Genomic DNA, 14071 nt, shown 5'->3' with positions numbered 1-14071 from the left:
TAACACTCAAATACACTTCAAAAATACACACTCTTAAGGTTTCTAAATCAGCAAGTACCCATTTGGTATGGCCCAAAGACACTACCTACACCCTCAGGTGACTTCAAAAGTTGGGGTTCTGGGGACATTAATATATCACGGTTGCATTATGAATCAGATTTAGGCATATGTCAAAGGAAAAGGTTATGAGAACACACAAATATTCGAAAAAAGGGGAGTACTTTTGATAACTCCCAATGTAAAGTTGGTTAACCCCTTCCTGGAAGGAGGACAAAACACCTAAGCAGAGGAGAGTCATTCAGGGAGCCAGGCTAGCCAATGTCAAATTAGCAAAAGTGAAGGTGAACTGATGCGCTTCTTGCAGGTAATAAAAGTCTTGCACAATGTTTTATAAGTCTTTGTAGAATAAGAAGAAAAAAGGGCCATGAGCCGATTAGGCTTGTGATGTAAAGAAGCTGTTAGCAACTCTACAGAGGCAACCGAGACAAGTCTCCAACGAGGACAAGCAAGGTGGCACAACAAGAGGTAAGTTCTCTCAGAATTTACAGTACATTTAGGTTGAAGAAAATTGCACCAGATGACTTGTGTTCCTGTGCAGCTCTGCAGATCCTGGTGTTCCTGGGCCTCGGTCGTGGGGACAAGAGGGAGGACTTCTGGGACCTCCTGTACTACAATGGGGGTCACCGCTTGCAACCGGCAATCTTCAAACAAGTGGCTCAACAGTGTTTTCAGCTCCTCGTGTCTACCGCAAATAGCAACAGTGTGGTTCTTGGCTGTCGAGATGGGCTTTCCTTACATGTGGGGTCCTGCACTCTGTTGGGGCTCAGGCTCGGTCAGTCCTGCTTCTTGGGAGTCTGGAGGATCTTCCTGGAGCTCTTAGCCAGCTTAAAAGCAACGCACACAATCTGGTTTACTCTCCCTGTCTATTCAGTTCCAGCAGCGACTGCAGTGGAAATTCAACCAGCTCTGAGAGGATGTCCAGGTGGCTTACATTGGAGTTGATTGGTCTCACCAATTCAAAGGGATAAGTCGTCCTTGCAGGGGCTTCTCTGTCAATACGAATTTGGAGTTTCAGCACAGTAGCAGGGCTTCACCGGGCAAACCAATGGTCTGGAAGTTGCAGCAGGCTTCCTCTTCAAGTTCTTCTTCGGGTTCCTTTTGTCCAATGGTCGACTCTGCCTTCCAAGCCAAAAAGCCTTGTCTTTTTATGCAGGTTTCTCCCATTCATTCCAGCCTAGCTGTCAGTCACCCAGCAGGGTTGCTGCCCTTGCTGGACAGCCAGCTGGCCAATCACCTAAGAGTGCATTCTGGGCTCCTAGGAAACTAAGTGCAGGGAGTTTCGGGCACCTCCCTCGCTTCCTGCTCCCGCCAGACACCCTTGAGCCAGGGGCGGGCTTCACTCGTGAATCCCGCCAAAGGCAAAACTAACTAAGGGACCAAACCTGGTTTGTCGCACAGAGAATCTCAAGAAGAACCTTTCCACAAAGAAATTGCTAAAAAAGACCGGGCCATTTTGACAAAAATGGCACGCGGTAAATGCACACCACGGTAGTTAAAAGTAAACCACTGCCACCAGCCATTCGGTGAGGAAAGGGTAACATTAAATTGTTACATGAGAAGCTAGGCCAAGGGGATACTCAGTAACCCCTCCAGCACCCTATTGTAAGATAGTGTGCTGGGGTCTAGAATGTTACAAATGTAAGTAAAGTCAATTTCACTTTACTGCTCATGGAAACAGTAGTTTAGACAAGACAAGGTATTTAAGCCTTTGGGAAATCTGAAAGACTTCCCTGTGCCACTACACCCCTTGTGACACAATGTAAAAGATGATGCCTATGGAGTTTGTCGGACTCCATAACCAAAAGAAACCGAGTTCAAAATCACAATAAAATATATGAGAGAGTGGGGAAAAAGGTCTCCCTCTCTCCAGGTTAAAAATGAAAAGTCCTCAAAATCCAGCAACGTTTCTGGGGTCTCTAAGGTATAGAGTAACTAGCACATTTCTGAGAATTCTCCCAAAGAGTAACCCTACTCCAGTTCTTGAGTCACATTGTGCTCGCTCCCTCCCGAGACTGTATGGTCCTATTAGATCACAAGAGAATACTGCCAAAATGGGACTTTGGCCAGCCCCCTTCTTCACCTGCCACTGGATTTTTGCAGGAAAGCAGTTATACCTTCTTCTGGCCTTCCGTCATCTAACAGACCCTGCGCTTAGATCATACCCCCTCTTTATCCAGAGGTTAAAACCTACCAACAGCTCCGTAGGCCTACGTGAGCACCCGTGGCTTCGCCCTTGGGTACATCTGCCAAACCTCTCATCAAGTAACCCATCATTGGGCAGAGAGGCAGTGCATTCACTGTTAAATATTTGATTGCAGAAAGAAGCAAGATCTAGAAACCAGGGCTCAAAATGTGTATGCTCCATAGGTGAGTGACAATGTGCTCTTGGGAGTATGAAACTGTGTTCTGTTTCATGTGGAGAATTGAGGGGGCGTGTGGCTTTTCATACTTTGCTAGTGGCTTGCAACTTGAAATGTTTACCCCTGAAGGAACTCTTTTCTCCGATCACATGCACATCTGTCAATACCACTGTTCTTCTATCAACTAGTTGTGTGCTGCAATAATGCAACGTGATGCATTATCTTCAGCTTCACAGGTTATTTGCTTTTGGATTCTCATAGAACTCCCTGATTGTTTAACCTAATTGTGGTAAATATAGTTAGTTGCTGATGATTCCCTAAATTGAGGGATGGTGCACTATAGATTTGGGTTTGTCAAAGCCCTTGCTGCTCTTGTCTAGTCGACTGAGAGGAGAGATTCCAGGCCCAGCTAGGCACACGTGCCGCCAGAATGGGTGAATTCCTCGAGTGCAGATATTTAGTTTCCATTGTTGATGGTTTCGCGATGGCATATGCTGCTTAAAAAAAAGTCTATGCAGCCCTATGGTTGCTATAAAAAAAAAGGGGAAGGCTGTATTTATTATTTGTGTATGCACATCACTTGGTGTATTTTTCCATCACTGCTGACCAGGATTTCTATTCTAAGTGTAATTTCTGCCTTCACTTTCAGATGCGGCCCTGCAGGAATGGGAGTGATGCGAGCATTCCTTTCAAGAAGTCAATAACTCCAATCCAGAAACTTGGGCTTCAGTCACAGCAGCTGCTGTGTTCAGTAAGTAAAGTAGTCCACAGAGAACCACATTTTCATGTGTCCTCAATTGTGAGGGGGGGGAGAGAAGGAGGTTTAATATTGAAGGGCTCCAGAGCAGGGGTTGCACCGTTGGCTCTTGTGATGTCTTGGACTACAACTAACATCAGCCCTATTTCACATATTGATGAGTGATCATGGGAGTGCATCTAAAACCTCTGCTGCAGGTTGCAGATCCCTCCTCTAGAGTAACTGACAGGATAGACAAAACCTATTGGGAATGCAAATCTTGGGGAGTGACCCTCTGAGGATTGAAATGGTTTGCAATATTGACCTTGATCAATGTATGTATTGCAAGTCTAATGAAAGCAGGACTAGATACATTTGTTAGTCCTCTTTCTAGTAATCTTTTATGTAGGTAGCGGGTGATTATGTCCTCTGAAGGTGGGGCAGGATTTTGTACTCTGCACAAAGATATCCAGTCAAAATGTTGCTTTCACAAAATGCGCCAACAATATTGTCGCCAGCAAAATGTTACATGATAGTAATGTACCTGTAGAGAGAATTCCTTCAAGCCCAAGTTTTATATAAAGAACAGCATTCAGTACTAACCCCTAAAATATTCTCGGACCAGTTAGAATAGAAATTGATCCATTCCTATACTATGTTGGAATTTATTTAATTTTTTTGGTCATAGAAAGGGATGGTTTGCATCAAAGTATTTTGCTCTGGAGATCATTCTTACCATAGGGACTTTTTTTGGTTGGGAGGTTGAGGGGATGGTTTTCCAGTAGACATTTTCACAAAACTAATGTGAGCTTTGCACAAAATTAGCGTTTTGCTACGTATTTTGCAAGCAGTAGGCTTTTAGTTGCCCGTGCTTTAAGGTATCTAGAGAGTGCAAGTCCGGTATTGTATAGGCAATGTGTTATCGTGGGATTTAATATTTAACTGTCTTACCCCATCTCTTGCAGGCCCCCACTGATCAGCAGGCACCTCAGGATGGGGAAGAGGCGCTGTGTTCCTCCATTGGAGCCCAAGCTGCCGGCTGGCTGCTGTGGGGTGAAGAAGCCCAAGCTATGCGGAGGTGGAACTCACAGCCACGGGAACCAGGCTACTACAGCAACAGGCTCAGGATCCGGTGTTTTGCAGAACCACCAGCATTCTGAGACGAGTAATGGGAGGGAGAATGTTTGTAACCTGCCCTTGAGTACTGCCAATACGGCGATCCGAATGAACCCCAATTCGGGGGCGCTGAGCCCACTCAGCCGCCCGAATGGTCCGACTAGTGCCATCAAAAGCCTTGTGGTGTCGGCCGAGATGTGCTGCTACTGTTTCGATGTTTTGTACTGTCACCTGTATGGCTTTCCTCAGCCCCGGCTCCCACGGTTCACCAATGATCCCTAGTGAGTAACACAATACCCTTTCTTTATATACATGGGAGTTTGGTAATGGAGGATCTTGTTTGTGATATCGACCATTTCAAGGTTTTCAAGTCTTTCGCTTGTCTTCACTTGGGTGGGGTGGGGGACGGAGTGAACGCTGGAGTGAGGGGGTGGGGGGGCGGATGCCATGTGTGCGCCGTCTGGTTTTGCAGAACATTTTAAAGCGGTCCTTTTGGTGCCAGTGAATGACTGCAAAGCCAGATTTTTAGCACTTTGATATAGGTCCATCCACATAATTGCCGTCCTTCTGGACACACTGGAATGAAAGCAGAACAATTAACGCTAATGTAACCTGTTTAAACCAAAATTCATCTCGATTCATCTCCATCAATCTGATAATAATAATTTGGCATTTATATAGCGCTACAAACCCTCAGGTATCTGAGCGCTGCTTATTATTATTACCCATGGTGTGTGATGCTCATTTATCGACCTCGGATGGATGAAAGGCTGAGTTTGGCCCCGCCGGGATTCGAACCTGCGTTAGCAAGCTCTGCACAGATGTCAAAGCGAGCGCTCTACCCGCTGTGCCACTTGACCACTGATGCCCACCTGCTTCCCTTACCATCCTTTAACTTGCTCAATGGCACTGAATATTTTTACTTTTTTTATTCCTACCCGCGGGTGATCAGTTACCCCCCTCCCCAGTAGATTTTTGGCATGTCTCAGCGCTTGGAGTGCTAGGAAATATATTTCTGATGTTTGTTAATCTGCTTAGAATCACATGCTGTGCATAGGTCCGACATCCAATGGTCACTGCGGAGTATTGCATTTTGTTTTTCGTAGTCGAAAAGGGGACGTCGACAAGGCGTGTCTGAAACACTATCCCTATAGTGACGTGCGTTGTACCCACAATCCCTCACGCGTCGAGGTCCCTCAGATTGGTTTTTTCCGCCCAGCTACTGGTCGCCTTTACGCGGAGCTCCTCGAGAGACATTGCAGATTTCATCTCCTGGACCTTTGGTCGTTTCTCCCTCGACGCAGTTGTGAAGCTGTTCTCCGCCGAGCAAGATCTTCGACGGAGGGGACGAGTGGAGGAGATCCTTCGGCGTTGCCGAACACGTGGCCTGGCCTCGCAGGCCAAATACAGTAGGGAGAGTGGGGTCGTGGGACATCTCTTGTTTCCTTTCTGAGAATGCCTTTCCCTTTCCCCTTCCTTTCCCTTGGGGTCGTTATCACGATTTACTGCCTCAGCTATGGAGAGGACACCCTTTAGGTTTTGCCCGCGTTGCAAGGGCAAGTTCACTTGGAAGGACAAGCATTCACAGTGTAACCGCTGCTTGCCCCTCGATCACAAGGAGGAGGGTTGCACGGCTTGTCGGCTTCTTAAGCCAAAGACTCTAAAAGACCGTAGGGTCAAGAGGTGGGCGGCCTACGCTATGTCGAAGGCCAATTCCTCACCCGCCACCGCTACCACCGACAGTGACGAGGAACGTGATAACACAACCTCCGCTAAGGAAGTCGTAGACCCCTCTAAAGAGCGCACGCGCTCTTCGTCGTCTGTCCCCGGCCCCGACTGGCTCGGCTCACGCCCTGCTTATGGGGATGAACACCCCGGCGACACTGACGCACACGATACCACCCATAAGCACACAACCCACTGCTCTTCTTCGTCGAAGACGAAGAAAGCATCCGCGCCCAAGGAGACGCAGGTTCCACCGGCGGCCTCCTCGGACCGTTCAGGTTCGAAGCCCCTCGCAGCCGCGACCAGCGACTGGGCTTTCGGCAAATAAGGGCGCCGCCCCCAAACCATCAGCCGGCGCGCACCAGCAGAGAGCGCACGCCGCCGTAGAACGATCAACACCCGTAACGTCGAAACCACAGCCCTCCTCTGACAAACTAGTCGCAGAGAGCTTGGCGAGGATCGTTGTAGCCGACGCCCAGAAGCGTACGCCGAAAGACACGTCGAGCGCTACGCAAAGGTCGCTATCCACGCCCGCACTAATCAGAGGAGTTAATCCAAGAATTGAAAAACTTTTCACTCCTTCACCCTCAGACCCGCTGTACATCAGGGGACATTCTATTCCTGACTCCCTTGTAGTAACTAATACAAGGAAGAGTGCAGGGGTGCCGCTGTCCACCAGCGAGGCACCACCTGACAAGGAGGGCAAGAGATTATATGCCCTTGGAAAGAGAGTCACATCCTCGGCTGCCTTTTCTGCAAGAATTGCGAACAACAATTCCTTGCTAGCTAGCTACGCGGACGCGCAGTGGGCCAAACTGCGCAAAGACGCCGAAGAAGCGCCGGAACCGCTACGGACACGCCTGCTATCAACTATTGGCGAGGGAACCCAGGTCAACCAGAGCATTGTGAAGAACTCTCTGGATGCTGCAGAGACAGCGGGACATTCCCTGGTTCAGGGAATACTCCTAAAACGCCATGTATGGCTGCGTAACTCAGGGTTCAAACCGGAGACACACGCGTCTTTAATAAATAAACCTATTGAAGACTCGAACCTCTTCGGGAAAGCGGTGGATGAGGCTCTGGAGATGGCTAAAAAAGAGTTCGATACTATCAAAACTCTTGACCAGATCTCTAAGCCCATTACCAGACGCGGCTATGGCAACAAACGCTTTTTTCGTGGCCAACGCCAACAACAGAATCAGCAGCAACAGTACCCTGCCACCAATTACCAGACCAATAGTGGGCAGTACAGCCAAAGAGGCCAGCGCCGTGGCAAAGGGAGAGGTCGGGGGTCCACCCCCAGAGGCTCCCAAGCCCCCAACAACACCAAGTGACGCGAAGATTTGCGTCCCCTCCCATGCAACACCGGTCGGGGGCCGGCTAACATCCTTTCTTCCAGCATGGGAGGGAATAATGTCAGACCGCTGGATACTTTCCACCGTAGCCCACGGATACTGCATCGAATTCAACGGCTCCCCAACATACAGACCCCCCGAGGGGTCGACGCATGACACCAGAACACCTTGCCATCCTTCTCCAAGAAGTAGACCAACTGCTGGAAAAAGGAGCCATAGAAGTCGTGCCTCTATCTCAGGTAACGGAAGGTATGTATTGAGTGTACTTCCTTGTACCCAAAAAGGATCTAACCATGCGCCCTGTATTAGATCTGCGCCCAGCGAACAAGTTTGTCAAACCCCAGAAGTTTCGTATGGTGACCTTACAGGAAGTAATCAACCTGCTATCACAAGGAGATTACATGACAACACTAGACATGAAAGATGCATACTTTCATATTTTAATGTTGCCAGCGCACAGAAAATACCTCCGGTTCATGATAGAGGGCAAACACTACCAGTTCAGAGTGCTACCCTTCGGCATAGCATCTGCACCAAGGGTATTCACGAAGGTACTGGCAGTGGCAGCGGCCCACCTGCGCAGGTTGTCCATCCCAGTTTACCCTTACCTCGACGACTGGCTCATAACAGGGGATTCTTACGAAACATGCTTCTCCAATACCCAAAAGACTGTAGACCTTTTGTTCCAGCTGGGCTTCTCCATCAACGAAAAGAAGTCCAGCCTAGACCCCAGCCAAATCAAACAATTCCTAGGGGCTCTAATTCAAACAAAGGACGGCCTCGTCTTCCCCTCCAACGAGAGGGTCCAAAACATGCTGTTTCAGATCCCTCAATATGTGGCCGGTCGAGAGGTGACGGTACGCAAAGCAATGCGCTTGCTAGGAATGATGGCGTTGTGTATTTATTTGGTACCTCACGCGCGCCTGCGCATGCGCCCAATGCAAGAGTGGCTCAACAGCAAGTGGTGTCAGGCCAGCGGACTATGGGACGATCTAGTGGTGGTCTCGCAGGTTTTGGTTATCTCGCTACGGTGGTGGACAAAGGAAAACCTGGTAAGAGGGAAACCCTTTGCCACACCCATGGCGGAAGCCACTCTAACCACAGACGCATCCCTCACAGGATGGGGGCTCACCTATCCCATCAGACTGCTCACGGAGTGTGGACTCCGAACGTAGCATCCAAACACATAAATCTACTGGAGCTACTAGCTGTGTTCAAGGCGCTAAAAGCCTTCCAGGAACACCTACAAGGCAAAACAGTGATGGTCCTTACAGACAGCACCACAGCCATGTACTACATCAACAAGCAGGGGGGCACCCACTCTCCAGGACTGTCCAAACTGGCCCAAAATATATGGAAGTGGGCTCTCAAACAAAACATGTTCCTACTGTCACAACATGTACCAGGGGAACTCAATCTGCTGGCAGACAAACTCAGCAGAGATTTCCCCCTGCCCGAAGAGTACGAATGGCGACTGCACGAAGACATCGTCTTCGACGTCTTCACGCAATGGGGATTCCCAGAAATAGACCTGTTCGCAACCCTGGAGAACTCACAATGCCAGTTACGCCTCCAGGTACCCCCAGAACCAATCCAAGGGGAACGGTCTGTCGATTCAATGGTCAGGGAAAATCTCCCCCAGTGAAACTCCCCTGCCCGTACAACATGCTGTCACAAGACAAGGGCAGGACTCTGCATCCATGCCCCCAGAACATGAACTTAGCAGCCTGGCTCCTGAAATCATAGAATTTGGACATCTACTGCTCCCGCAGAGATGCATGGACATCCTCAGGGAAGCCAGAAAACCTAACACTCGCCACTGCTATTCTAGCAAGTGGAAGAGATTTGTCATCTGGTGCAGAGGAAAGAGCATCAACCCGATTGACTGCTCTCCCACACATATTGTTCTATACTTGACCCATTTATTGGATTCAGGTCTAATGTTCAATTCCATTTAAGTCCACCTAGCGGCACTTTCTGCTTACACCACTTCCCAACTCAAAGTGTCGTGGTGGAAGATCCCTGTTATAAAGGCCTTCATGGAGGGAGTAAAGAGAATACACCCTCCGATAGCCGACCCATCTCCCGGATGGGACCTTAACGTGGTACTTACCAGACTCATGGGCTCACCATTTGAACCCATGCACAAAGCATCTCTTAAAGACCTCACTCTTAAGACTGCTTTTCTAATAGCTATCACCTCCATCAGGAGAGTAAGTGAACTACAGGCTCTTTCTGTTCTAGACCCCTTCGTTACAGTTCAGAGATAAGGTGGTTCTACGCTCGCACCCAAGGTTTGCACTGAAATTCATCTCGCAATTCCACGTAAACCAGTCTATAGAACTACCAACGTTCTTTCAAAATCCTTCCAACTTGGGAGAAAAAAGTCTGCACACACTAGATGTGCGCAGAGCGGTCATGTTCTACATGGAAAGAACCAGACCACTGAGGAAGACTAATCAGTTCTTCGTCTCGGTGGCAGCAGGAAGAGAAGGGGATGCAGTTTCAAAGTCCACTATTTCTAGATGGATTGTTCAATGCATTACTCTCTGCTATACTCTTGCTAAGAGAGAACTGCCCTTTAAGCCAAGAGCACACTCTACTCGAGGCACGGGGGCGTCCATAGCATTCATTGCAAATGTTCCCCTTGAGTCCATCTGCAAAGCGGCTACCTGGAGTTCTGTGCACACCTTTACAAAACACTACTGTCTAGATGCACACTCGAGATCTGACTCCCAGGTGGGACAGGCAGTATTAAGACATCTTTTCTCTACTGTTCCTTCTCATAACCCACCGCCAACTCCGGTACTGCTCGCTAGTCTATGCACAGCATGTGATTCTAAGCAGATTAACAAACATCAGAAGACAATGCATTACTTACCGTAAAAGCATTTCTGATGGTTGTATCTGCTTAGATTCACATGCGCCCACCTTTCCTCCCCGCTCGGATGGAAGGAACATAGACTTCCTTTTATATCTCTCTTTTCTGTACTCACTCACGTCTAGAAGGCTCCCTCAGGGCAGAAAAATACAAACAGAGGGACCTCGACGCGTGAGGGATTGTGGGTACAACGCACGTCACTATAGGGATAGTGTTTCAGACACGCCTTGTCGACGTCCCCTTTTCGACTACGAAAAACAAAATGCAATACTCCGCAGTGACCACTGGATGTCGGACCTATGCACAGCATGTGAATCTAAGCAGATACAACCATCAGAAATGCTTTTACGGTAAGTAATGCATTGTCATTTTCCTGTTCTTTTCGTATGACTTATTTTGTTACTGTCCCTTCGTTGATTTGGATGAAATTAACACGGGCAGTCACACGTCTTACCTATGCCACCTCTTGGCGAGGGTCTTCAGTGCACACCTTTGCATTGTGGGTCTGTATGCCATGTAAAGGTGGCACAAGTACACTGGGGCTTCTTGATTTATGTTGAATGGTGGTAGGGGATGGGTATAGATTATGGTGGTACGAGCGCCCAGGAAGAGGCGCTTGTGTACCACCTGCACTGATGATACCTGATCCTGTTCGACCCTTGTGTTCTTTAATACCCACTTCTTGTCCCATATTTAATTGTGTGGCCGGGGTGACGATTTTCATTGCGAAGGGAGTTTTGCTCCTCCTATGCATATCCCACTACACTGCCTCTATTCCTTTTAATTTTTTTTGTCATTGTTTCCACCGTGGCTGCTCCTTGAGTTTTGACCTGAGCCATATTGGTAAAAGCATTGGCTTGTGTCCCTAATGCTTAATTATTCACCGTCCCCAGACCCCTGATCCCCTTGCCGCGCTCCTGGCACCCACCCCGCACCTACTTTCTGATTCCCCTTCCTCCCGCAACCCAGACTGCACCGCCCCCCGCTCTAATTGGTCTTGACGAGAGTGTCCTCCTTTCATTGCTAGTCCTCCAGGGCAGCCCTCTGCCCCACAGTCCATCGGCTAAGGACCCAAGGCAAAGGACGGCTCCTTCAGTGACCGCTCCAGGTCATATCTGCAGGTATCCGCAGGAGAAGCAAGAAGCCAACAATAAGTGTGGCAAGGGCAGGGACTGAAGCAATTACTTCACACCTTACTACCCTACCACCCAAATGCTGTAATTGCATTTAGAAAATCTGCATAATTCATAAGTAGTAGGATTGAAAAGTCCACCCGCTAGCATTTCTGTGGTTTAACTGCATTTAGAAAGTCCGCCTAATAGCATATTTGTGGTGTAGTTGCATTTAGAAAGTCTGCCTAATTACATGTGTTCTAGTTTGCATTTAGAAAATCTGCCTAGTAGCATATCTGTGGTTTAATTGCATTTAGAAAGTCCACCTAATAGCAGATCTGTGGTGTAACTGCAGTTAGGCTGACTTTCTAAATGCAAATCTGTGGTCTGGTTTGCATTTAGAAAATCTGCCTAATAGCATATATGTGGTTTAATTGCATTTAGAAAGCCTGCCTAATAGCAGATCTGTAGTTTAATGGCATTTAGAAAGTGTGCCGAATAGCATATAAGTGGTTTAGTTTCATTTAGAAAGTCCACCCAACAGCATATCAGTGGTTTAGTTACACTTAGAAATCTGCCTAATAGCATATCTGTGGCATAATTGCGTTTAGTAAGTCCACCTAATAGCTAGTGGTTTAGTTAAACTTAGAATAGGTGAATAATCTCACCTAGTGGTATAGTTGTACTTAGTGCGAATTATCATTAATAATAGAGTGTGTACAATTAACATCCGGTGGTATAGTTGAAGTGGGAAGGTTTGAACGAAATCCTCCAGCGCCAACTATAACACAGTTCAAACTAATCCAAACCAGGAGTCCACCCAACCCGCCAAGGTCTGCCGAAAATGACGCCCTCGCACCGGCCTCCCTTCCCCCCTGCCCTACCTCTAACCCCCCCCTTCGCCAATCCACCCTGCCCTCCACCACATCCCCTACCCATCCTCTATCCAAACACCAAGCTAGAGGGGCTCGATGGCGAGCCAACCATCCTAAGACCTCTGCTCCTCCCACCCGCCTACTATCATCATACACGCTCCCCCGACTAACGGCCCGCCTAGCCTCCCAAGCACACCCAGCCCCTCTACCATCCACCCCCCACTATCATCCCCCTCCGACCCCACTTCTTCCCCTCCCTAAAAATTGCACGCCTCACCCTGGCAAGAACAGTAGCCGCCTCCATTTCCCCCTCCGACCCACCCTCTCTCACACACCAACTGCAACAAAAACACTGAAGAGAAAACGTTCTTGGTCTCCCTCAATCTCTCAGTACTCATCGCCACTCCTGTCCCGGCCCACCTCTTCATCCTCCCAATCTCGATCATCATCACCACCCTCCCCCGCATCACCCTACCTGAAACCCCTCTCCCTCGAATTCTCACCAACCAAAACTCCTAATCCCCCCTCATCCCACCTTCAAATCCTCCAACCCAAAACCAAGCAACCCGTCGCACCAGTCCAACCCCTCCTCTCCCAAACCCACCAACTCAACTGCCAGCCTACTCTTCCCATTGACCTCCAACCACCCCCCTCTCACTCCCCATTTTTTACCCTCTATACTCCCACCCCCCACCTCTGCAACTCCCTCATCACCCTCCTGTTCCGAAGTAAACTGCATCCTTTTTAATGCCCGATCTGTAGCAAAAAACAGACCCAGCATCTTTGACCTCCTCACCTCTGACAAACCGGACCTGGTCTCTTTATCACAGAAACCTGGTTCTCGGACGACTGTGCCCCTATCGCCAATGAAGCCTTCCCCCCAGACTACTCCATCCCACTGAACCGTCCCTCTAGAGGAGGAGGAGGAATAGCAATCGCCTTCAAGTCTCACTTCCACGCCTCAATCAATGACAACCAGCCATCCATTCCTTCCTGTGAGTCACTCCTCGTAAATGATAGACAATTCTCAAACAACCTCTGCGACTCTATTGCCACCCTCCAATTTAACCACCCCACCCTCTCCCTTCTAGGAGACTTCAACATATGGCGTGACATCCCCACCAACTCTATGACCCACTCTCTGGTTGACGGCCTTGATGCGAATAACCTCCATACCCACGTAAACGGGCCGACTCACTATAAAGGACACACCCATGATGCCATCTTCAGCTCCCACAACCTGATACATCTTAACCCTTCCACCCCTATCATCTGGTCCAATCACTTAATTGTTTTTCACCATTCGCTCACCCAAACCCGCCCCTCTTACCCGAACCAGAACCTCTGAATCTACGCAAATGTTGGAAGAAACTAAAAATTCTTCCCGACCTAGCCGATGCACTCCTTCAAACCCCTCCCTCTACCCGCCTACCCAATGAATTCCTAACCTCCGACACCTTTGACTCCTGGCTCAATGCCTCACTAATCCCGCTCACCCCCTCTTGCAAACTATCAGCTCGCCATGGCCTTTTTCCTAGATGGTTCACACCAGAACTGAACACCACTAAACGGCTATATAAATCCCTAGAACTCAAATGGCGGAAAGACAAAACCGCCCTGAGCAGATCAACCTTGGCCCGGCACCATCGCCACTACAAGGCCGAAATCTGGAAAGCTAAAAAAGCCCATTACAACTCCTGAATCCTACACTGTAAAAACCCCAGCAAAGAACTAAACAAAAACATCTCTGAATTCACCAGACCATCATGTACCACCCCCTCACAATCACTCTGCGACTCTCTCTACACTTTTATGCCACAGCTCTCGAAAGAACTAACTCTCTAACCAACA

General features: G+C 48.6%; 1 protein-coding gene across 4 annotated transcripts in view; it reads left to right on the top strand.

Moving 5' to 3' along the window:
• The window catches only part of AMMECR1L (AMMECR1 like), a 510558-nt gene that overhangs the window by 151978 nt on the left and 344509 nt on the right, over positions 1 to 14071 (top strand). For all 4 annotated transcript variants that reach the window (XM_069617808.1, XM_069617806.1, XM_069617807.1 and 1 more), the window contains 2 exons: positions 3070 to 3171; positions 4122 to 4553. In XM_069617808.1, the coding sequence (XP_069473909.1) occupies positions 4150 to 4553 (404 nt within the window). In that variant the 5' untranslated portion in view covers positions 3070 to 3171; positions 4122 to 4149. The remainder of the gene's footprint in view (positions 1 to 3069; positions 3172 to 4121; positions 4554 to 14071) is intronic.

The sequence above is a fragment of the Ambystoma mexicanum genome, chromosome 10 (genome assembly GCF_040938575.1).
Source record: "Ambystoma mexicanum isolate Mex_15411 chromosome 10, UKY_AmexF1_1, whole genome shotgun sequence".
NCBI classification, from domain to species: Eukaryota; Metazoa; Chordata; class Amphibia; order Caudata; family Ambystomatidae; genus Ambystoma; species Ambystoma mexicanum.
The sequence above is the reverse complement of the archived record's forward strand: the minus strand, read 5'-3'. Positions and strand labels throughout refer to the sequence as shown.